The 23833-nt window shown below is 44.5% G+C and overlaps 3 protein-coding genes across 3 annotated transcripts; 1 reads left to right on the top strand and 2 right to left on the bottom strand.

The window, feature by feature from the left end:
• The first annotated feature begins 725 nt into the window (after positions 1 to 725).
• Positions 726 to 5139, top strand: Nha1 (Na[+]/H[+] hydrogen antiporter 1). Its single transcript, XM_089464054.1, has 6 exons — positions 726 to 1436; positions 1527 to 1811; positions 2075 to 2192; positions 3246 to 3491; positions 3548 to 3720; positions 3782 to 5139. Exons 1-6 carry the CDS (start codon positions 1425 to 1427, stop codon positions 5054 to 5056), a joined length of 2109 nt encoding a protein of 702 aa, XP_089320180.1. The 5' UTR covers positions 726 to 1424; the 3' UTR covers positions 5057 to 5139.
• Positions 5140 to 6100: 961 nt separating this feature from the next.
• On the bottom strand, positions 6101 to 13473 carry l(2)k09022 (HEAT repeat containing 1 homolog l(2)k09022). The gene is made up of 4 exons (XM_018004544.2): positions 12177 to 13473; positions 11845 to 12113; positions 7533 to 11324; positions 6101 to 7465 (listed from the first exon to the last, which is right to left on the bottom strand). Exons 1-4 carry the CDS (start codon positions 13343 to 13345, stop codon positions 6309 to 6311), a joined length of 6387 nt encoding a protein of 2128 aa, XP_017860033.1. The 5' UTR covers positions 13346 to 13473; the 3' UTR covers positions 6101 to 6308.
• Positions 13474 to 13680: 207 nt separating this feature from the next.
• On the bottom strand, positions 13681 to 15475 carry Rca1 (Regulator of cyclin A1). The gene has a single exon (XM_018001827.2). The coding sequence runs from the start codon at positions 15335 to 15337 to the stop codon at positions 14021 to 14023; it is 1317 nt and encodes a 438-aa protein (XP_017857316.1). The 5' UTR covers positions 15338 to 15475; the 3' UTR covers positions 13681 to 14020.
• Between the last annotated feature and the right edge of the window lie 8358 nt (positions 15476 to 23833).

Raw genomic sequence — 23833 nt, 5'->3', positions numbered from 1 at the left:
CTGAATATTTTGGGCATTAAATCATATCACATTTAATCATTAAACAAAAAAGTGGACGTACATAGTTAACAGTAAATAATTTGCTTGTTTTTTTCTGTTTAATCGGAGCTACCATTGCGCCAGAGATAAATAATATAGATGTATAATTAACTATTAAAATGGCATGGGACAAAAAAGTGAACAATAAATTAAAAAAAAAAAAAACAAAAAAAAACAAAAAATGTACCCACCCAGTTCACATGGGACGCTCTGCTTTGTTGTCTTTCATCTAACGAACCGCATGACTCGATGCCAAATTCTCCGCAAAAAAAAAAAAAAAAAAAAAAAAAAAAAAAAAAAAATAGAAGGAAAAAAGTATAAACGAAAGTAAGAGATAGCTTTGAGATATCCTGTAAACTGAGCGGAAAAACTAGAATTTATTTTGGTTACAAGTGAAAGTTATATATTGTATATAATTAATAAATTAAATGAGAATTTTAGTTTAATATTATTTTTATAATTATTATATTTATATAACAGATATCAAACAAAAACGAAGTAAAATATATGTGTTATTTAAATTTGATTAAATATATGTAATTTTGTATACTTCATGTAGAAGGATTGCACTTTATATAATAATATTTATAATATATTATAATTTAATATTTAAAAAAAACTTTTTTTTACATGTTCCAAGTTTAGTTTACAAAAAATTTGTTTATTTTCATAAAAAATGATTTTATTACATATTTCATAAAGGGTATCTTACCAGTCAATAATCTACTGCAAATTACTATACAAAATGACACAAAAAACATCAAAAACAAATAAAGCAAAAAAGTAAGAAAACAAATAAATAAAAAGCACGAAAAACAGAAGCGAAACAGTAACAAATTTCATTAAATAATTAATTTAGCCTCGTTAATATGAGACGCTTGTCTGCGGGGCGCTCACGTGAATTTGTTTAGATAAAATGCGTCACAATTAAATGGCAAATAAAAGTGGTAAAAAGTAACAAACCGAGCAGCAGCTGCTCGTCGAGGCTCACCTGTGTGCTGACCGAGCAGACTGGCTGGACTCATGATGCCCAGGCACCGGTTTTCTCAGGTGTTAACAAATTATAGCTAATTATTAACAAATTAACTAACAAATTTTTCGAATAAGTTTCATTTGTTGCCTGTATAAAAATCAATAATCAAAATGTTTGCATTAAGCCTTAACACGTTTGACACACACACAGAGAGAGAGGGAGACAGTTGTAGAGCTGGTACCATCGAGCCCACTAAAGACCAGTAACCCGGTCGAAAAGTCGAGCTCAGAATCGATTGTCGCATTTGATGATGGATTTATTTGCACGCTAAACGCGGAACGGATTGGTCGTAAAGCTCGCGATTCGCTTAACAGTCGATAATCGTGCCGAGCGGTGACTGTGTGCGAGTGTGATGTACTATATAGTAAGCAGCCATAGCGCTAATAGGGCTCAATAGACCCATAAACCTGTTGGAATCTAGCTGCAATTGAAGCTAACGTAACTCCGCCTGCAGAGTCATAAAACGATGACGACCAAAGCAGACGAGGGCAGCCCAGCGGCGACAATGATGCCTACAGCCATCGGCCGACCCACCAGACCCCCCCCACTAACCATCAACGTGCCGGTGGCCTCCAACGAGGCACAGACCCCCTCGCCTAGTCACCGGAGCTCCATTGTCATCGAGAGTCAGCCTAAGCGCCGTGTCAGCATTGCCCCCGAGACTCCGCCGCTGGCATCCAGTAATTCTGGCTTTGATAATCCCGCCTTTGAGCCAGTCTATATGCGTAAGATATCGCAGGTGAGTTGGGGTTGTTTAACGATTAACGACTTGCTTGATTGACCGTAAAGTTGTTGATTGAATGTGTGTGCTCGTAACACTCGTACTACATCCCCTATATATGTGTGAGTGCATTCATTGAATGACGGCATCTATAATGATGCTCGTAATTGTTGAAATGATCCGTGTGATCAAGTGATAAAAGATCAAGTGATCAAGCCACTGGGGCTTTACGCTCAATATTCAGTAATGCTCAAAACAAATTTGATTTTGATTCGCGACAGACCTCAATACATTCATACCTCGACAATGGACCTCTTGGGCGCAGGAGAAGCATCCTGAAGGACTCACCACTTCCAAACGACAATGACAGTGTCGATCGTATATCGATGCACAGTTTTGGTAAGTGCAAAATAATAAAATATTGCATATAATACAAGTACTATAATAATAGCTTTTTATTGATTTTTTTTAGTGTGTTCTTTATAGACTTAAAATGATCTATTAATATAGACTATAAATCGTAAACCTTTTTATTGCGAAATTTTCGTTTTGGATAATTTTATTCTTTAAGCAATGAGCAAATTAAATATTTGTGCTCGAGACATACGTCTATCAGAGAATTGCTGAAAATATGGACATGACTGTAAAAATCTCAGCGCATCTCGTGAATGACCAAAATGTGATTCATATTTGTGTTAAGGCTCTCGTCACGTCTGAGGATTAATAGCTAATTTTTTAATTAGTATGTGTGTTTTACGGAGCTCAGGGTAATAAAAAACGTGCGACTTTAGATACTCTGTAATCAATTAAATTGGAGTCAACCTCTGGAGTTTGAGAAATTTTCTGACTTACCAAGTGATTGATGATTATAAATATAAAATATTATAAGTGATAAGCTGGCATCTGGATTTTTCAACTGCTAAATCATATACCCTATGCTAAGTATAAAATTTTAATGAGCATACTTAAAGTTGCGTAAAAATGGAAGAGAATTTGTTAATAATTTTAAAATTTAAATAAAATATAATACAATTCGTTTTTAATTGATAAAATATAAATTTAAAAAAATATATATATATTGCCAGCGCGAGATATTAAAATTAAATAAATTCCCATAAATATATATTTAATATGTAAAATTTTGTCACAGCTGTATTGTAAAATATTCATTTCATAAATTTCGCATGCTCGCATGCTTATGCAGACAATACTGATGATGATTGATGATAATAATAATGATAGCATTGATAATTAGAAATATCTATTGAGGGCTAAAGAAGACATATGCCACACTTATCACCCAATTAGATGTGTTAGCTAATTCCTGAAGTCAATAGCGTAGTGAAGAGCTTTGATATAGACATATATTTGTGAATAATTTCAATTTCATTTCAACTTCCCATTTCTCAAGATTAAACAGTATCTATAGTCTAAAATCTTTCTCTCCCACAGAAAACTACAGACAGAGTGCGCTGGACGTGCTTAATGCCAAATACAATAATCTGCAAGCAGTACACGAATCCTGGCATAGCAATAGCAATTACGTGGAGCAATCGTGGATCTACAATTTATGCTTAAAGTGTCGCACAGAGGAGCCATCCGCCTCATGGGAGCCACCTTACTGGCAAAAGATATTTCCCTATCCGCTCTGCCCCACCTTCAGGACCTTCTCCCGCCTGGTCTCGCTCATTGCAATTGGTGAGTCGATGAATCCCATTAAAGAGTCTCTTTTGACACATCTCTCACCTCTGCAGGTGCGTTACTATGGATCGTCTCATTTGTGATCATTGGACATGCGGCTGCCCCTGGCGGGCAGCTCTTCGATCTGGTGGTGCTTACGGTGGCCGCCAATTTTGGTGGCTACATAATATCATTGACCACCCTGCCACGCCTCATTGGCATGCTGCTGGTAGGGCTGCTATTTCAGGTGAGTCTTAAGCCTTATTCATGTGATATCTTTTACCTTCATAATCAATTTGTGCTTCCAGAACGTCGGCTGGGTGGATCTCGATGGTGACTTCTCCAAGGTGACGACGCACCTGCGAAAGTTTGCCCTGACCATAATCCTGACTCGAGCTGGCCTCGAAATGGAGCCGGAAGCCTTCAAGAAGGTCTACAAAACGATTCTCAAGCTGGGCATCGTGCCCTGGATCGTGGAGGCGGCTGTCATGACGGTCATGTCGCACTATCTGCTCGATCTGCCCTGGATGTGGGGCTGCCTGCTGGGCTCCATCACTGCCGCCATCTCTCCGGCTGTCGTTGTGCCGTGCCTCTTCAGGCTGCGCACCAAGGGCTACGGCGTGGTCAAGGGCATTCCCACCTTGGTGGTGGCCGTGTCTGGAGTGGATGATGCCATCTCGGTGGCTATTTTTGGGATCATCAGCACCATCATGTTTTCGGATCGTGGGCAGGTCTACCTGATAGCCCAGGTGCCTGTCTGCTTGATAGGCGGCCTGGGCTTTGGGATCATTTGGGGGCTGCTGGCGCGCATCTTTCCCGAAAAGGGCGACGCCTATGTGGTGCCGCTTCGCACGCTCATGCTGTTCGCTGGCAACCTGGTGGCCATCTATGGCAGCGAGGAGCTGGGCTTCGAGGGCGCTGGCCCGCTGGGCGTGGTCTTCTCATCTTTCATATCGAACTACTACTGGTGCAAGGATGGCTGGACCATCGACGACAATCCCGTTGGCACTGGCTTCGAGATCTTCTGGATGATCTTCGAGCCCATTCTGTTTGGCGTGACGGGCGCCACGATCAAGATACGTGAACAGGACTCGGGCGTGCTCTACCTGGGCGCCCTTTGCATCTTCACAGGCGTCATTATACGCATCCTCATCACGGCCGGCATTGCCTTCGGCGATCGCCTGAACACCAAGGAGAAGTTCTTTGTGGGCCTTTCCTGGATGGCCAAGGCCACGGTGCAGGCTGCTCTGGGGCCTGTAGCTCTGAGGCATCTGAATGAGAAGTCCACAGACGACGAGCGTCATTGGGCCAGAATCGTGCAAGCCATTTGCATTTTTAGTATAGTACTGACGGCGCCTCTGGGTGCTATCCTCATCTCTGTGACTGGGCCCCGAATGTTGACGAAGACGAAACAAGCGCAACAGAATCTCACTGGCTGGCGTCGTCCCTCCATACGCGACATCAGCATCATCGACGAGGAGGAGGAGCGAGAAGATCCGGAGATGCCGGCGGACAAACAGACCCAGAATAATACCCAAAACAATTCACAGCATCCAAACTTTTCATATATTAGCAACAATTAATATGAGAATTGTATTGTTATTATTAAACTTAACAAAGTTGTGCCTAATTGTAAGGACTAAGTAAAGTATTAAAGTATAAAAATGAAATACTAGAAATGCAGCTTTTATCTACTAAAGTCATTTTCCATATTCCATAATCTATATGATAATCATATGGAATTTTTGTTTCTCAAACTAGGTGAGTACTTAAACAAGATAATGTCATATATGCAATTATTTAGTCTTCCTTATGTAAAAATCTTGTAAACTGAGTTTCATATCTAATTTATGTGTACGATATTTAGTTTTCCAAGTTTGTCCTTTCATAAATCAAAAATTAATTTTAGATTGTTCTGATACTAAGAGTGAACACATTCTGCCTGCTTCTCTGATTCTAGCTCTCAAAATTTCGCAACTTCCATTTAGGAATTTAAAAATATATGGTCTAAGAAAAGATTTTATTTAGTCTGCTTCAAAACAAAATATATTTTCCTAATTAATCTCACGATTCATATCGAGCGTGAATGAATTCGCATCACATAACGAAATACAGAGGGCGGACACAGAGTGAGAGCCCGCTGCAATTCACTATTAAAATATATTTTGTGGCATTTTGTTTACTTTGCTCGCATAGACTATAAAACAACAAACGAACTATTATTCAACTCATTTACGCTCACATTAAAGATAATTAAAGTGATTGAGATAATTGCTGAAGAACTAAAAATTGATGTACTAGAATGCTTTCTCCTAAACAATTAATTAAGTTTGTGTTATTTTAGCTTGCCTTTTGTTGTGGGTTGCATTCATTGTTAAATAGATTTAACTAGGTGTATTGATTATTTATAGGTTAAAATTTTGCATTTAATCCATTTCATTTTCTAATATAAGACTTAATTTGCATTCCCAAAGTGATTTTTCATAAATCTTTTTCATCTCGAAAAAAGAAAAGTATATATAAATAATATTTAGCCTTGAATTGTCTCAGAAGAAATCGATCCTTTACACATATGCTGCATAAAATCTATATCAATAATATAAATATAAGTCTTAAATACAAAGATCTTCAGGCCAATCAATTTATTTTATTATTTGTCTGTGATTAAAATTATAAATCATATATGCTTATAAATAGGTTAATAAGAGCTGGATATACCTTGCTTTCGGGTAATTTCATTTTACAAAGAAGTTATTTTCATAAAATTTAAGAAACATAATCATAGATGTTTCTATAATTATAAACCGGATATCAAATTTTGTGTTAGAGTGTAGCTTATAAGTATTTCTGTACCGATTCGCCCAGAATCGTTTCCAATTCCTGTACAGCGGTGCGTGTGTTTTTCTCGACAGGCTCGTGCTCATCCTCCAGCAGCTCGGCTATGAACGGCACCGTCTCGGGCAGGAGCGGGGCAAAGCTTTCGCCCAGCTTGCGAGCAATGGCCACGCTGGTGTTGAAGGCCAGGATGCGTACTTCGGGCGTGCTGGTGCGCGTCTTGAGCAGCACCTGATTGTTCAGCTGCTTCCAGAGCACATCATTGGTAGCCGCCGCCAGCTGGGCAATGCAATCAGTCAGCGTTTGCTGCAGCTGCTCGCGATCGCTGGCGATTACCAAGCTGTTCTCCAGCTGATCCACAAGTGGCGGCATCAGCTTGCGGAAGCGATGATCGTTGATGAAGTCACCGCTGCAATGCAAGAAGACGTGGTGCAATGTGCCAAGAATTGCTGACAGCAGCTCGGCAACATCCTCGACGTCCACATTCTCTGCAATCTCCTGGTGCAATGTGTTGTGCTCCTGCAGCAGTCGTGCAGCATCCGAAATCACGTCGTCGGCGAAGAGCACGAAGAGAGACTTGAGCGCCGCGGCAATGCGATTGGTCAACAGAAAATAAGTGAGCTGTGGCTCCAGTTCATTCCGCTCCATCGCCCACTTGTGCACCCGACCGTACATGGGCCGGAAGCTCGTCTCGGACAGCTTGAGTATCCAGGCCACGAAAGTCTCGCTCACTGATGCCTCAATCTGGGCGATTTGCTGCCGCGGCAGCTGACGTCCGCGCACCTGCAGCCGGAACTCGAGCCCCTGCAAGAATAGCTCGGAGAGCGCCTCCTGTACTGGCGCCAGTTCAGCGTTCCCGTTGTGCTTGATGCAAGGCAGCAGCAGCTGGTGCATAAGCACGCCCAGCTCATCGTAGGCCTGCGCCTCCAACAGACTGGCATAGATCGTGGCGCAACTGGGCACCAGAATACGCGCCTGCACGCCCTGTGCCACCGCCGACCAAACGTCAACGATGCGCAGCTTAAGCGCCTGCGTACGCTTGTCCTTCAGCAGCTGTGGATTCTCCAGCTGCACGGAGAGTCTTATGAGTGAGCCAATAATGTCCACCAGATAGGGTCCCAGGAATTGAGGTAGAGTGAGGAAGAGCTTGTGCATGGCTGTGTGGGGAGACAGAGAGAAGCATTTGATGAGTATTATTTCGTATGGGAATGAGATTTTCCTCACCTGTGACCAGAGCTGAGCAGATGTAGTCAGGTGTTTGCCGCTGGCTCACCAGTAGCTGAACCTGTTCCTTGAGCAGCTCGGTTAGCTGTGGCGCGAACTTGGGCAGCTGGGCGAGCGCGTTCGCCTTGATGCTACCACAGATCTCGACGAGCGTCAGCACCACATTGCCGACGACCGCCTTGGGCACGTTGGCGCGCCGCTTGGCGATGCGCGTCAGCTTGGCCAGCAACGTGCGGCACTCCTCCACATAGTCACGTCCGTGGCGATGGGCCAGCAACTGCATGGCCTGCAGTGCCGTCTGCTGCAGCTGCGCCTGCTGCGCATTGCTGCCGCCTGTACCGTCCAGGACGCCGTCAATAATGGCGCCCAGCGGCTCGAAGAGAATGCCGAATTGATGGGCCTCACACTGGCCGAAGTAATCGGCGGGCGGCGAGAGCTTGGTGACTAGCAGCTCCAGCACCTTGATGCGCACATAGATCAGGTCATGCTGAAGCAGCTCGGTGATCACATGGAGGAAGTTGTCGGGTGAGAGCAGCCCGATGGCATTGTCCAGCACATCGTGCACATGGTTGGCCAGCACGCGCCAATACTTCTCCAGCGAAGGCGTGCCCGCTGCCAGCTTCAGTGCATTGTTGACCACGCTCACATAGGCGAGCGTCTTGAGTATGAAGTCCTGGTAGAGCGGCTTCAGCTTCGCAAGCTGCGAGCGCTTCAGGTTGCCCAGCTTGGCCTGGAACTCGCCTGTGCTGCTCAGGCTCGACAGGTAGTCCATGATGAGGTACTTGTAGTGTCTCAGCTGTTTGAAGCTGCGCGTACAAAGGTCAAAGAGCTGCTGCTCCGGCGAAATATTCCTGCTGGCTGATGCTCCTGCGCTGGCCGCTTGGGTTTGGGCCTCCTTGCTCAGGGGCAGCTTGGCCAGGTAGTCCAGCAGATGCACACATGTGTCCAGGATGACCTCGGGCTGCTCGAAAATCAGCGTCAATTCGCGAGCGAACTCCACGCGCGTCTTGTCCAGTGGCTTTCTCGCCTTGCTGCCGGCGGCTGAAGCTGGCGCCTGCTCCAGCAGCATTTGCGACTCGAAGAGAATGCAGAGGAACTGCCAGAGATGCTGGCGCGGATTGAGCACACGGAAGAGCGTCTCATACAAAGGCAGACGACGATGCACAGGCACATCCGAGCAGATATCCGCGAAGACCTTCAACACGGCTATAACGAGGCGCTCGCGCTGCTCGCCCGACTGCAGCAGCAGTGTGGGCACAATGGTCTCCACCACGTTCCGGATGATGTGCAGGCTGAAGGCGTCGTCGTGGCGCGCCACTGTGGAGCCAACAAACGTGAAGATCTCCACGATCTTGTGCAGCACCTGCTGCGGATACAGTGCAGCGCAGCGAGTCAGGAAGAGTAGCGCGTGCTGCTGGGTCTGTGGATTCTGGGTATTGCGTAGGCACTGCACCACCTGCTCGATGCGGAAGCAGGACTCGGGCAGCACTTTGGACAGCTGCACGCCCGCTGCTTGGGACACCTCGCAGCAGTGCAACAGGCTGGACAGGATTAGCTGCTTGGGATACTCCGCCGAGCTGTGCTCTTCCAGCGTCAGGCACATCTGTAGCAGCTCAAAGAGCTGCGGTATGAGCAGCTCGGCGCCCACCAGTTGCTTCTTGTGCTCCAGCAGCTCCAACAACGTCATGCCCTGCTTCCAGCTGACGCAGGTCAGATCCAGTTTGGTATTCGGTGCGCCAGAACGACGTCTATCCGGCTGCTTGGGCGTAACAGTGCGGGTGCTCCTGCTGCACATGGTGGACAGCATGCTGACCAGGGGCTGGCACTCGATGGTGCAGTGCTTGAGCAGCCGATGGGCAGAGAGGAAGATGCTATCGTTGTCCGATGCAGTCGCTGCCTCCACTATGAGCTGCAGCAGCGCCACCTTGTGCTTGCTCTGCAGCTGGTCGTAGGTCTCTGGCGTCAGCGAGTTGAGCAGCACGCAGGGCAGCGGCTGCAGCTTCTGCTCCAGCTGCACGTAGGTGGTGTGGCGCTTGAAGCTGGCCTCCAGCAGCTGCCAGGCGGCGGGATTCTCAGTGAGGACAGTTCTGCCCGCCTTTCCCTCGAAGCGTTCGATGACAGCACAATAGATGTCGCTGTGCGGCCAATTCAGTTGCTCCAGCTGCGGCGTCTCAGAGCTGGGATCATGCTCGACCACGGCCCGCAGCGCTGCCTCGCCCAGCGGCAGCAGCGCCGTTAACAGCGTCTCGTTGTTCATGTGCTTCAGCGCCTTCAGCAGCGCCGCCGTGCAAATGGCCGGCTGTTCGACGTCGCAGACCAGCTCCAGCAGCGTCCGCCGCAGCTTCGCCAGCAGCAGCTTCTCGCGCGGCGTGTTCTTGCTGCTCTGCAGAATGGTGTGCAGTATCAGCGCGTACTGCTCGTGGTCCATGCACAGTTCACTCTTGCGAAGCAGCAGGCACTCTACCAGGTGGGCTACGTGCGTCTCCAGCTGCTTCAGGTCGAGCAGCTGCAACGTGGCCAGCGCCTGCTGGCGCAACGTTTGCAGCGGCGAGTTGCACGCGTTGGCAATGCGCAGCACGTGCATCAGGCTGCACTTGACGGCGAAGGGGCGTGGCCGCAGCACCGCCTGAAGCAGCTGAAAGCCGCGCACGCGCTGCAGCGCGTAGTCCGAGGCTTTGCTGTACAGCTGCGGCAGCTCCTCGTAGACATAGAAGTTGCACAGGAAATCTAGCTTCTGCTGCGGCTCCGGCAGCACATGGTTGAGGCAATCCTTGAGCGCGCGCGTCCACTCCCTGCGCTCGGCGGGCCCACAGTTCTCAGCATAGACTCGACTGCAGAGTGCATCCAAGAGCAGCAGACACAGACGCAGTTCGTCGTTGACTTCCGTCCAGGGCAGACCGGCCAGCTGGGAGAACTTTGTATTCTTGGCCAGCGTCTGCAAGAAGTCCGCGTACAGCTGCAGCGGCACAAAGTTCTTGTGGATGTTGTCGTTGCCCTCCTTGGCCACTCGGAACTGAAAGCCGCGGCTGTAGACGTCCAGGCGCTGCAGCATCTGCACACTCTCCTCTGCGCTCAGCTCGCGCTTCGCAAAGGCCGTGAGTAGCAGCAGCAGATGCGTCAGCTTGGACGCCTCGCCGCGCAGGTAGTCAACGCCGCCATGCTGCTCCACGCTCTCCAGCAGCGCCAACTGCTGCTTGCCCGGCTGTCGCACATCCGCGATGATGTCTAGGAACTGCTTGCGATGCTCCCACACATTGAATGCTCCATGCTCGGTGCTCACCTGCAGCCGCTCCAGGAAGGGCAGCTTGTTCACGAAATTGCTGCTCAAGATGATCAGCAGAGCTGCGTGCTCTCTGGCACTCAGCGCATCGCAGGGAAACAGATAGGGCATCAGGGCCAGCAGCAGCAGATTTGCATCGTAATTGTCGCTCACGGCGGCAGTGGTCAGATGCTGCACCGCTTGCGGCACCACCACATCCCATTGCGTTTGGCGCTGCTGTTGCGCCCGCTGCAGCAGCTCACAGAGTGTCTGGGCAAAAGGCTCTGCACCCAGCATCTCCACGAAGTCGACTGTGGGCAGCGCCAGCAGCGCCGACACCACAGTGGGACTGTCGTCCTTAATGCGATCCGGCAGACACTCCTGCAGCAGGTGATAGCTGCGCTCCCGCCGCTTGGGCACCTTCAAGTTCTGCAGCAGCTGCTGCACTGCGCCCAGTCGAATATCTGCATTGTAATGGTAGAGCTTCTCGTAGGCACGCTTCGCCTTCTCGTCCGAGGTGTTTAGTCGAAAGCCTGTGAATGCAGTGTGTGTTAGATAATGGTTGCATTTAGTATAGTCGATAGGAGAGGGCTATATATAATATATTTGAGGAGATCAAGTGGTAGGCTTCGTAGGACTTCACATTAAAATCGACCGTCTCGTTCAAGCACTCGAGGCATAATGATTGCGCGCTTCCAAAACTCTCACCCTGAGGGTAAGAAACCCGAACAAATACGAAGTTTAATGGGAGAAAATTTATTTCTATGTATTAGTGTTAAGCGGAGATGAAGCACTCTGATACACTTATAAAAACTAAAGAGTGAATATTACATTAATATAAGTGTGAAGTCTGAGTGAATGAAGGCCTACAAGCAAGAGAGCTTATCAGCATTGCCAAGAGTGCGTGAAGAATATGTATTTGCTCTTTGAAAGAGGGGGAATTGATTCTACTGACTCTTCATTCAGTTATAAAGTTCTTTAGTAATATGGAAACATTCATTCTATAAGCTCAACAACTTCCCAAGGTATTCAAATCTTTGCCGCCTGACTTACCCAATGCCAGTTTTAAAGCCTTCTGGCGATTGCTTGTCTTGGACTTGGCTTTCAACGAAGCCTTCACGCTCAAGTCGAAAGCCTCCGGATAACGTCGTTCTAGCTTTTCCAGGAACTCTGTATACCAAGCCTGGAAATCGGTTTTGACTGGCTCCATTTCATCGTCCGAGTCAATAACAATCGTGTCATCCGCATCGCCATTGTTGCTCGTGTCCATGGGCGTCACTCCATTCTCAGCTTTCACGTCCACAAAAGTGTCCAGGAAACAACTGAAAGAGAGGAAACATTAGTTTAGTAATTGGAATTGTGAGCGGTTAAATCTAAAGTTGTACTTGATAAGCTGAAGGGCGCTGAGCTTGGAGAAGGGCACCTCGCTGATGAGATTGTCGAGGAACTCCTGATGCGAAGATGCGGATGCATCGCCCTCACGTATGGCCGCGACGGCGCCGCGCATCAGCGGAATGCAAATGGCCGAGACAGCAATGTTCTCCTTCGCTAGCGAGGCTAGCGACGTAATTAGCCACTTCTGGCAGACCAGATTTAGCATGGTTTTGGCCGTGAATTGTGGCCGGGCCGCCTGCTGCTTGTCGTGGATCCAGATGAGCAGCAGCAGCGCTGTGGTATGCAGCCGCTCGAAGGTGCAGTTGGCCACCCGCTCGAGCAGCGCATCGCAGATCTTCCTCTTGAGTTTGGTGCGCGAGACGAGCTGGGCAACGATCACATAAGAAGCAGCCACATAATCGACGGTGTCTGAGACGAGGCCCTTAAGCAGCGACTCCAGTATGGTGGCAATATGCCACTCCTGCACTGGCTTAGCCGTTTGCAGCGCTCCCACAACAACTGTGCAGTAAAAGTTGATCTGCGCCTGCAGCTGATGTGCACGTGGTCCCAGCTCCTTGACAGCTTTGCGTGTGCTGCGACAGATGAAGCCGAGGAAGGCGGGCACGCTGGCTGCCCGATTGACTATTGTGGTCTTGGCGAGCGGCACGCCGGGTCGCTGCAGCGGACGCAGCCAGAACCAATTCTCGTCCGATTGTCGTAGTCGCATCGTCTGCAGAACCTGCACAAATGTGGTCGTCTCATGGTAGGGCATTATTAGGGCCATTACCTCCTCCCGGTTGTACTCGTGCACCTGGAATCGACGCAGCAGCCACTCAAAGCACATGTGCGCCGGGCGCAACAGAAAATAAGGCGACAGAAGACGTAGAAATTTCGCAATTGCCGCATCGAGCAACTGGTTGACTTCTGCCTGCTCCACGGCGCGCTCCAGCGTGAGTGTGGCCTCATCAAAGAGCGTCAGCTGGAACTCCTTAAATGTCGGATTAAACGCCGTCAACTCCAACAACCCGCTAAGTCCGATCTCATAGATGGCGCGTCTGTCTTTGGTCGCCGCATCTTTGGGACTGAATAATATTGAGGCGCGACTGCGAGCATCCGCTAAAGGAAGAGATGTCTGCGGTGCAGCTAATTTCTGTAGTTGTTGAGCCAAAGACGTTGTCATTTTCTTAAGCTCGTTTTTGTGTGTAAAAACACTTGAAAAATATAGTCAAATGTGGAGCAATTCTTTCACACGTGCTGCGGCGGTAACTGGTATAATATGTATATCGATAAATGTGTAGGCGAGTGCAATCATCGAGTGGCGAATCGATAGCTTGAAAAAAATACGCAGTGACGTCACAAGCGAAATAATGTAATGACATTTAATTTCAACTATTTAAGTTATTAAATATGTATGATTTGAAATTAATAAAAAATATTGAAATGCTATCAATCAGAAGAAAATTATTAATATTCATGAGCCTACTTTTGATTTGTTATTAAATGATACCCTCAATATTCAATTAGAAATATCTTTTACAAAAATTGTTTATTTTCCGCTTTATCATATAATGTAAAAAGTTTCTTACATCTATTTAATCTCACAGAGGTACAAGAATGTTGAGCATACGTTACAAGTAAAGAGAAATACAAAATAATAATAAAGTTGAATGACGTTAAAAAATGTGAACATTCGTATTTGATGAGATATCGACGATTATAATACTAGTTAAACATGTAAAACAAAAACCTTGGTACAGTTGAATGTTCATATAACTAAGACTAACGGTACATATATGTGTGGGTGATTTGTTAATGCATTTTGTGTTATATGTATGTGTGTTCCTTTGTTCTTTGCCTAAAAGTTAAGTCGCTTTAGCGAATTCTTGCGACTCAGTTTGTAGTCGAATTTTTGATTGCGCTTGGGCGGCGTAACCCTTTCACTGGGCATCATCACCTTCGAGGGCGTGCCCATCTCTGTGACCAGACACTTGGCGCCAGGATGCGGCGGGCAGCAGCAGTGGACGCAGAAACGAAACTTACAGAAGACGCTAGTGCACTCGCCGATGGAGTAGGCCTGCGAGGGGCCGGTGTTCTGGAGAATCGGCGAGCTCTTCACCTCGTCCAGCGAATAGAAGCGCGTGAGCCCGCCGCTCTTTGGCTCGTTGAAGGACTTTGCGTGGGGCAACGTCTGTGAGAGAGCAGCTCGGGTCGACAGCTGCCGATTCAGTTTCGGCGTCTGCTCGACCGGTGGCTGGCTGTAGAATACTCTGCTGGATTTGCCGCAGCGCGGACACTTTATGCGTTGCAGCTGCTCCACGAGCAGCGGGCTGTTCTCATCTTTGGGCGTGATCCTGTGGCCGTTGTGGGCTTTGTTTGGTCTCTGAATGGCATTGGATGGTTGAAATGGCACTAAATTATTGTTCATCGACTTAAAAAGCATTCGCTCGGGTTTGAGGGGCAGTGGGGCGTTCTCCTTAGTGAGGTTCATCTTGAAGCGATGATTGTGCAGGCGTTCTGTAGCCCGCTTGCTCGTGTGCACCGCTTGCGCCCAGCGCTCTGACACCTTGGTCATGTTTTCCAGCGTGCTTGAACTGACGTGCGACAGAATGCACTCTAGCGCGGGCAGCGTGTTACTCAGCATGCCCACGATGTCCAGGTGCTCACAGCCGTCGTAGTAGCGGGTGCGACAAACGGAGTCCACGGTGGGTTGCGGGAAGAGTTTCTTCTTTGACTTCTTGGGACTGCTGTGATGAGCCATCGGCTGATAATGTGACTTTCGGCGTTTGGCCGCGCATTTTGGTTGGCTGGGGGACTGCAGCAGCGGCGACTTGCAAGCCTGCGCACCCTCATCCTCGCTCTCCTCCAACTGCACACAGCTGACGGAGGGCAGGCAGAACGACTTGTGCCAAGGCGCAAAGATAGAGTCGTCGCAGCTGGTGCTGTTCGGCGTTTGGAATTGTATCGAGTTGAAGTGAGATTGCGTCGTCGTATTTGGCGCATTGCGCCAGTTCTCCGTCTCGCTATCACGTTCAAATAAAAATGGCGCCTCCACGGTCGAATTGTGCTGCACTCGGAAGGATGCGTAGCCCGATTCTTCCATTGCACTGTCCGCATCCACAGATTTTCTTAAGGGGCACTGTTTTTTCAATACTTTGCGATCGTAGGCACTCATTTTGGAATGAAATAGCCAATTAAATTTATGTTAAACTTTTACATTTGTGTTTTTAATTTCAAGTTTCTTGTTTTTGTCGTCACAATTGGCGTCGATGCAAATGTTAGAGTTGGTTTTGCTAATATCGATGCAGGCGCACATCGATACCTATGCTAGTTATCGACGATGAGCCACGCAACACACAAGCTTCTTGCTATGCTATGCGTGTGCTGTCAAAAGCTTATTGATAAGAAAATTAAATTTTAAATTTATAAACAAATAACTTCACTTTTGCAAATGAAAAATTGATCAGAAACGACCTATCATATTTTATTATTTGACGTGCTATATAGCATAAGGCTTTATATAATGTCGGAGTGAGAAATTTCAATTTATTCATTTTGGTTTATTCATTTTTGTTAAATTTACAATTTTACTGAATTAAAAATAGTTTTCATATTATTATATGATTATACTAAGTGACTTATCTCTCTATGTGGAATATCTATTTCATTTAATATAGATAATAATTTCCCCTTGTGACCAAAGACGACACTTGATGATAATCTGGTCGGGGCATTAATGTCAGCAAATTAACAAAATCCACCAATAATTTATCATTCCACTCTGCTTCATGTCTCCTTCAAACTTGACTCCCGGCCCGACAACCGATATATATCTCTCCTTCTCTCTCTCTCTCTCTCTCTCTCTCTCTCTCTCTCTCTTTTGACAAATTTGCCAGCTCAAGTTTTTGTGCAAATCATGCCGAGGCATAGATTTCAAATTCATGTGAAAATCAAGCTGGCCACCGCAAAAACAACCCCTCGTCGTGGTGATAGTTTCATCAGCTGTCCCCATTTCGTATCGTCCACAGCTTCATCCACTTGCTGCGCTGAGAGTATATTTGTGTGTGAGTGAGAGAGAGAGGGAGAACGCGAGAGAGAGAAGAAGATGGGTCGAGGGAAAATCAATGAATGATATTTCTTTATGAGACTCAATTATTTGTTGCGGGGATTTGCTGTTCTTCCTTCGTCCTGTCATCTGGGTGCGTGCCTCATTGTCCTTTTAAATGCTTTGGCAAAATATTTTGGGTATTTTGTGCACTGCCTTTTGTCAGCCCCTGCAGGAGTCGCCAGGAGTTGGCAGGAGTCGGCGACTGCGTTAATAATTTATGAATATTTGTTCATTTATTGTTTTGCATTATTTATGCGTTTATTATTATCCCAGTCAGTTGGACTCGTCGTTGCCAAAGCCGGGACGCAAGACCGGAGAGACGGGCAAAGATTTTGTTTTGATTTTAATTAAATCGACAGACGCACATCGACTTAATTTAAAGTCATTTAGCAGTCCTAATCCCTCGCTTTGGCTCTGGTTGATAATTGCGGGCAGGCGCCAAGAAATTCTGATAGCAATTAGTGGTTTATAGTTGGGATTGGAAGGAATACGTTAACTCATTTCATATGGACTCTTAGCTGACTTTGGTATAGATAAGCCCATCTATTAAAATAATTAATAGAAAAAATAAATGAATTGGAAAGCGGATATATGTATAAATGAGATAGCTAGAGAGATCGACATAGAGAAAGAGAGTGAGAGAGAGTTAGACAGAGAGAGAGAGAGAGAGAGAGAGAGAGAGAGAGAGAGAGAGAGAGAGAGGGAGAGAGAGAGAGAGAAAGAGAGAGAGATAGAGAGAGAGATAGAGATATATGAGATAAATAAGGCAATTAAATAAGGCAAGATATTACGAGAATTACGAGAAAATTCAAAAAGGAATTTTTAAAATGAATTAACATCGATTAAGTCATCATTTCCTTATATGTAATAACTTCTACAGATATATTTGAATAGCTCTATGAATGCATATCGCTGGCAATTTGAATAATTTGCCCTTACTAGCCAGCCCAAAATTGCTGATGAATGTGCTGTGTGAGAGAGCGAGGGGGAGAAGGAGTAAGAGAGTTTGTAGGGCTTACTCCATGCTGGCGGAATGAACGTCAATATTTGCCAACAATCCGTACATATGCTCTAATTATGATCCTTTTAGCTGTGGGCAGTGCCTTTACGCATTATGTTGACATCGATGCCGTGACCTGGACACACACATACAAGTACACACCTCCCTTTTGAGGCAAGGGCGCTGATCAAACACCGAAGGACAGAAATTTCCTGTTTCTGGTCTATTTCGAATCAACTAATTATGGTAATTTTCCCGGGGAATGTCAACAAATATTTTGTAGCCAGTTATATCGTAGAGTGAGAGTGAGAGTGGGAGAGTATGGCCCCCGAGAGACGGGCTATATATATAGGTGGTATATGAAATGTTTCAGTCCAAGTGGAGCAGTCAAAACTCTTGACAAACGATGTTTACCCACTGCTCGTAGCCGTATGTACTTGGTGTATATTGCATTGTATAGTCCGTCGTTGTCCTTGGTAAAAAGGGAATACGTAACGCTCGGATTATTTTTAACCAACCCACTGACACTGACACTGGGCGACAACAACTCGTTGCCCCTTGGCCGCTTTGTGGGTGTGGACGTGTAAACGTAACTCGAACTGTACCCAATTCGCTTGATTATGTTTGATTTTGGCCGCGCGAGTCCTTCATGCCCCGCTGCCCTGTAATTTCGCTCGCTGGCCAATAAATCGCTGACCCGCCGGTTCCGTTCGGTTCGGTTAACCTGGGCGCGGCGCCAAAGCTGATTATGGCCACAATATTAATTTGTAGGTAATACGAATATAATCGCACTCATTTATCATTTTAATGTATTCGCTGTATTCTTCGCCGTGCCGTCGTCGTCGTCGTCGTCGTCTCCACAGGGCGAGTCAACTTTGGATATATATGTATGTATATTGTCTAGCACTTAATGCGATTCATATTCTAATCGCTCTAAATTAGTCTCGTGACAGACTCTTTCACTTAGCTGACAATAGCTGGTGCCGGGCGTTGGAGCTTCCCATGAAACAAAGGACACTTTGGAAGCATTTCGATAAATATAGGTCCTGACCTGTTTCTGTCAAATTATAAATATATTATAAAAAAAATAAAAATAAATAAAATAAAATCGATGCATATATTATAAATAAATAATTATATACCTTAAAAAATACGGAATGAAAATAAATGATCATTTCAAGGCAGTATTTAATTATTTTTATTAATGTGAAAGAGAATTAAAAAACTTTTGATTTTAAATATTTTTCAGAAATTATTTTATTTAAATACTACTCCTTCTATACGCACCGTTTACTTTTTTAATGAATGAGTCTCTTTCACATTTATTATTTTATTTCTGATTATTATTATTATTATATTTATTTTTATTTATTATTTATTTGTATATAATTTTTTTTTTTTAATAAATATATGTATTATTTTTATTTACAAAATGAATTGTTTATTAAATATTAAAGTTAACTGAACGTACTTCATTGATAGATTTATTGATTAATTATGTTATTTATAGTTTTTATTTGCAAAATGTTCTGTTTATTTTTTTTATTTTTTATATTTATAAAAATGATTTAGTTAACTTACCTCAATAATTGATAGATTGATTGATCATTAAAGCTAAAGTTTTTCGCTAAATTTAAAATATGAAAAAGTTTTTATCAGCAAAATTCTAATATGAGTTCACTCCATATTTATATGCGCCCATTTCTGAACAAGTTGAATACTCTCAATTGCGAATACCAATCCCATCAAATTTTTGTAATTGATTTGAAAGTCATGTTCAGCTGAAATTCGCGAAAAGTGATTGATTCGCAATTGTAATTGCAAAAAAAAAAAAAAAAAAAAAAAAAGCAAGGACTCGCAAAAAACATCAATCAATGCGATTTTTGACTAGGTCACGTGCCATGATATATGATATAGCTCAGATGTGCAGAAAAATAGAAGAATATATTTAATTATTTGAAATTTCAATTATCAAATTGAAAGTGAAATTGGAGCTGTTGGAGTAACTAATTCCAGCTAATTTCAAATATTTTTTTTCCAGTTAACAAACTCGTTTTTTATTTTTTAATTTCAAACACAATTTGTCAGATGAGAAAAAGAACTTGAGTTGAGTAGTTGAAGAGTTGAGGCCGGAGCAGGGTCCAGTCAATTTCTGGCTGGGCGTGTGAATTAATCATGGCCGCAATTTAAGTTAAAAAATGCGAAAAGTACACTCAAAAAGCGGGCTCGATTTGTATACAGGCAGGCCGAAAGGGTTGTCCCACGGCGAACGAACGACAACTCGAAACACGAAAAGGTCCTGTCGCAGAAGGTGTCAGTGTCACAGCTCATTTGGCATTCACGACATGCGCCTCTCTTGCCAATTTCATTTAGCGGCATCATTTCTTCTCTCGTGCCTCTGTCACTTTGTGTTTTCTCTCCTACTATTAGAGTAATGGAGAAAATAACTGAAAAAAAAAAACAAGATAAATGATTTAAAACTCAACTTTTCATTTCGCATATTAGCAGGGACGTGAGCCACATTCCTGACTCCGGCTGTCGTGACCAATAACTATTTAACCCTCGTCCCCCTCTCCGCCGCCGTCCTCTTCCTTGTGCTCGACCAGCTCCGTAATTGTTTCCTATTAACGAGCCTCGATTTGTTCCGTCGACCTCACAGTGACTTTTACACATTTGTTTGATCAAAATATATATCACACTCGTATGAATGCCAACGCCTCCCCTCGCCGCCCTTTACGCTCCTCACCCTTAGCTAATGCTCCCCCACCATGCGCTTGTTCCTACCACTTTGTGGACATATGTTGCTTTCATTCGAATGATATACGAGTGTGCGTGTGTGTGTATATCGTCTGCAGCCTGATTATGGTGGCCAGAGAATAAGCGACGAACCATAAAGTGGTTGCTATTACGGGCTTTGCTTCAACTTGCTCTACTTATTCACTATTCTAACTATTTGTTTAGCCATGAAATGCCACCTAAGAACAGAAATCAGAAATCAACCGACATATTTAATTAGAATTGAGGCTATTTCAAAATATTTGCTGTGCAAAATATGTTCGAATTATTCTAGAATATACGAATACATGGATATGTATTTATGTATATACAAATGTAGATATATGTATTGCGCCTTGATGTAAGTCCAATGCAGAATTTGGCTTGGCTTCATAATGCTTCGGTTCACCCCCAGCTTAGCTTCGGCTTAGCGCCTGTCAGCTTCTCCTTAGCAAATGCTCAGTTCTGTTCAGCTTTTCTTTAGCCTTTGCTCAGCTTCTGTTCAATCTCTGCCCAGCTTCTGTTCAACTTCGGTTTACCTCTCGCTCAGATTCTACTGAGCCTCTGTTCAGCTTCGGCACAGCTTCGGCTCGGCTTCCATTATGCATCGGCTCGGCTTCTGTTCAGCCTCTGTCTTCTGCTCAGCTTCTATTCAACTTCGGCTCTTCATATGCCAGCCTCTCTTTAAACTCTGCACAGCTTCGGATTTTCTTCTGTTCAGCGTTCGGCCCAGCTTCGACTCAGCTACGTCCCACTTCCTTTTGAACTTCTCCTCAGCCTATGCTCAGCTTCGGCATAGCTGCGGCTCAGCTGCTGATCAACTGATCTAGACAACTTCGGCTCTGCTTCTGTTCATCGTTGGGTCAACGTCTGTCAGCCTCTCCTCAGCCTCTGTCCATCTTCTTCCCAGCTTCTGCTTTGCCTCTCAATAGCTTCTCTTTAGCTTCGGCTCATTATCGGACTGCTTCTCCTTAGCTTCTGCTAATCTTCGGCTCAGCTTCGGTTCACCTTCTGCTCAGCTTCTGCTCAGCTTCGGTTCACCTTCTGCTCAGCTTCTGCCTCTCTTGAGCTTCGGCTCAGCGTATGTTAGCTTCTCCTTGTATAGCTTCTGCTCAACTGCAGTTCGGCTTGGTTCACCTTCTGCTCTGTTGTGCTCAGCTGCTGCATAAATACAGTTATTCGACACTTTGCCAAATATCATCTTAAACTATTCCAGGAGCATCTCTCCCTGGCTCCCTGGCTTGTTGGACATTCAGTCAGTGGGACCTTGAGCTTATCAAAATTCCAGCTCAGGCATAAATATAAATTGTGTGATGTAATAAATAACAGTTGCAGCATTCGATAGGTAAACTACAGATGCATAATGCATGTGTGTGGTTGTATCGTTATATGACTTATGTTAGTTATATGAATTATAAAAATCTCCCCTTGAGTTAAATAGTTTGGGCAAATAAAAATTGAATTCCCGCATTGTTTTATTTTATTCCGGCTGTTGTCGTTGTGGGACGTGTGTCGTTAAGTGTTTTCATTAGGCAATTTATGGAATATTTACCGTACCAATAATAAAACAGCGGCATTTCGTCTTAATTAAGTGCTTAGCCAGGCCAAGACTTACGTAAGTCTAAGTATATATTGTGACATCGGCACGTGTGCGTGCACCCAAAAAACTAGAAGTCTAAACAACAAATAATATAGGAGAGAGAGAGAGAGAGCTGGGAATGCTAGAAAAGATAATGTGACAATCGGACGACTGTCATTGGGAAGTCAATAGGGGGATGTCAGCACCACCGGCATCATATGCCGAGCCGACTGAAACAATACAAATATCGCGCCGATGACTTAATTGATTAAATGAATGAATAAAAAATAAAAAACGTTGCCACCACCATCAGCCACCCGTCTGGCTAGGCCCTGGGAATAGCCCTGGCTAGGCCCCTAGCCGCACTCAAGGTGAGACCCGAACCCGAATCTGCTGAAGGCGTGCCGGGGCGTTCGACAATCAGACGAGCAAACAATCAAGCAACATTTTCCCACTTCGCACAGTCCTTCCACAAGGAGGCAATCACACTTAGGTATGGATGGCATCAATCTATCCATATGATATCTGGTTACAGTTATGCTGGTAAAAAATAATAATAATGCGATTATGGTGTGAACTAAAAGATGAGTGAAGTGAAATTGAGAGTTATTGGCAATGACTGTAATGGGATTGTATGTATGTGTAGATAGAATGTAATATTAATTAATATTTCCTATATAAGTTGCAAAGAAATTCCATATTTATAATAATATAAATATAATAGAAAGTTATATTATATATGTAGAGCATGAATTGTATTTTGGCTAACAAAAAAAAAAAGAAGAACATTTCCAGTAATTGTGCGACATAAATTAAATTCCAGTTTCAGGTAGGGAGCCCAGCTTAAGGCCCTGCCTGATGAAATGGAATGTTGTGTGGGGTCGGGCCGAGCGTTTTCGGGCTTTCAATTAAAAGTTTTGCAGGTGCGTAAATTTTGAAGTAATGCGGCTCGCTCGCCACAGAGGAGCCCACTTTGAAGTGACTTTCAATTTATGGCCAAGGGGGCACAGGGAGGCAGCATAGGGCCCAAGTGAGGAGGGAGTCAAATTTTATATGCTTGCCACAATAAAGAACCAACTGAGGCTATTTGCGCATAGAATTGGAAATCTGTGTACGAACAACAAGAAACGTGTGTAAAAGTGAGCTGCAATTGCTGCTGCTGCTGCTGCTGCTGCTGCTGTTCGCTTACGATTCGAATTGCAATTGGAATTTTCAATTTTAATTTCAATTGCCATGCGCCATGTACATATGTAAGAGCTGTGCACATGGCCCCTCGCCTAGGCATAATTCTTAATGTTTTGCTTTCAATTTGCTAAGACTACTTAGGCAAGTCGTGTGCTGAATCAATTTGCATATCATCTCTCCCCCCACCTGTCCGATGACTCATGTTGCATGTTTGCATTGCCCGTACGAGCACACATGCACACTCTGCCATAAACATGTTGCAAACAAATGCAGTTATTTACAAGAGTTGACAATTTTGCTTCAATTACATCAGACATTCTCGTAGGCGAAGCATTCCCTCAGGTTGACCACAATTTGCAGCAGTGAATATTGCAAAATCTTAAGTCGTTTTATCCTGCAAACGAAACACGAGATGGGTAGTATGCACTATGAGAGTTTGATAGTTTAAAAATAAGCAGTAGTAGTGCGAATAGTACTATATGCAGTAGAATTAGTAGCATTGGTAGTTTAAGTACTAATTACTTTTCTTTGCGTCTGCAAGTAAATCTATATACAGTGTGTAAATCTACTAACAAAAGTACTAGTAACAATAGTAGTAGAAATAGTAGCAGCTGTATAGCTAAATAAAACTCGTAGTATTTGGTACTAAACTAATTAAAGTTGTACTGATTGCAGTAGTAAAGTAGTAAATAGTTATGCAGTAAGTAATATTAGCAGTGATTTCTGTAATAGTTTTAAAATTAGTGCGACTGTATTTGTAGTATGACAAGTAACCGCCTCTTACCAGCTATAATGGCAGTAGAATAATCAAATACTAGTTTCACAAATAGTAGTAGATATGCATAGAGATTATGCAGCTTAAAGCAATACTTATCAAGGAATATTACATTATAATATACTAATAATAATAATAATCATAATAATAATGAATATTAACTAAACAACAGGGTATTGCCCAGTCGTATAAGCCACCTCCTAGCATTACACTCTGTTTACCTTGCTATTTGCCTATGATCCACAAATC

This window comes from Drosophila arizonae, chromosome 3 (assembly GCF_054131065.1).
Source record: "Drosophila arizonae isolate 15081-1271.41 chromosome 3, UAZ_ARI_1.0, whole genome shotgun sequence".
Classification (NCBI taxonomy): domain Eukaryota; kingdom Metazoa; phylum Arthropoda; class Insecta; order Diptera; family Drosophilidae; genus Drosophila; species Drosophila arizonae.
The sequence above is the reverse complement of the archived record's forward strand: the minus strand, read 5'-3'. Positions and strand labels throughout refer to the sequence as shown.

Excerpts from the sequence above, each read along its gene's own strand:
- Rca1 (XM_018001827.2), bottom strand. The coding sequence starts at position 15,337 with ATGAGTGCCTACGATCGCAAAGTATTGAAAAAACAGTGCCCCTTAAGA.
- Nha1 (XM_089464054.1), top strand. Across the intron at positions 1,812-2,074 it reads ATATGCGTAAGATATCGCAG|ACCTCAATACATTCATACCT; the intron begins GTGAGTTGGGGT and ends GATTCGCGACAG. Across the intron at positions 3,721-3,781 it reads TGGTAGGGCTGCTATTTCAG|AACGTCGGCTGGGTGGATCT; the intron begins GTGAGTCTTAAG and ends TTGTGCTTCCAG.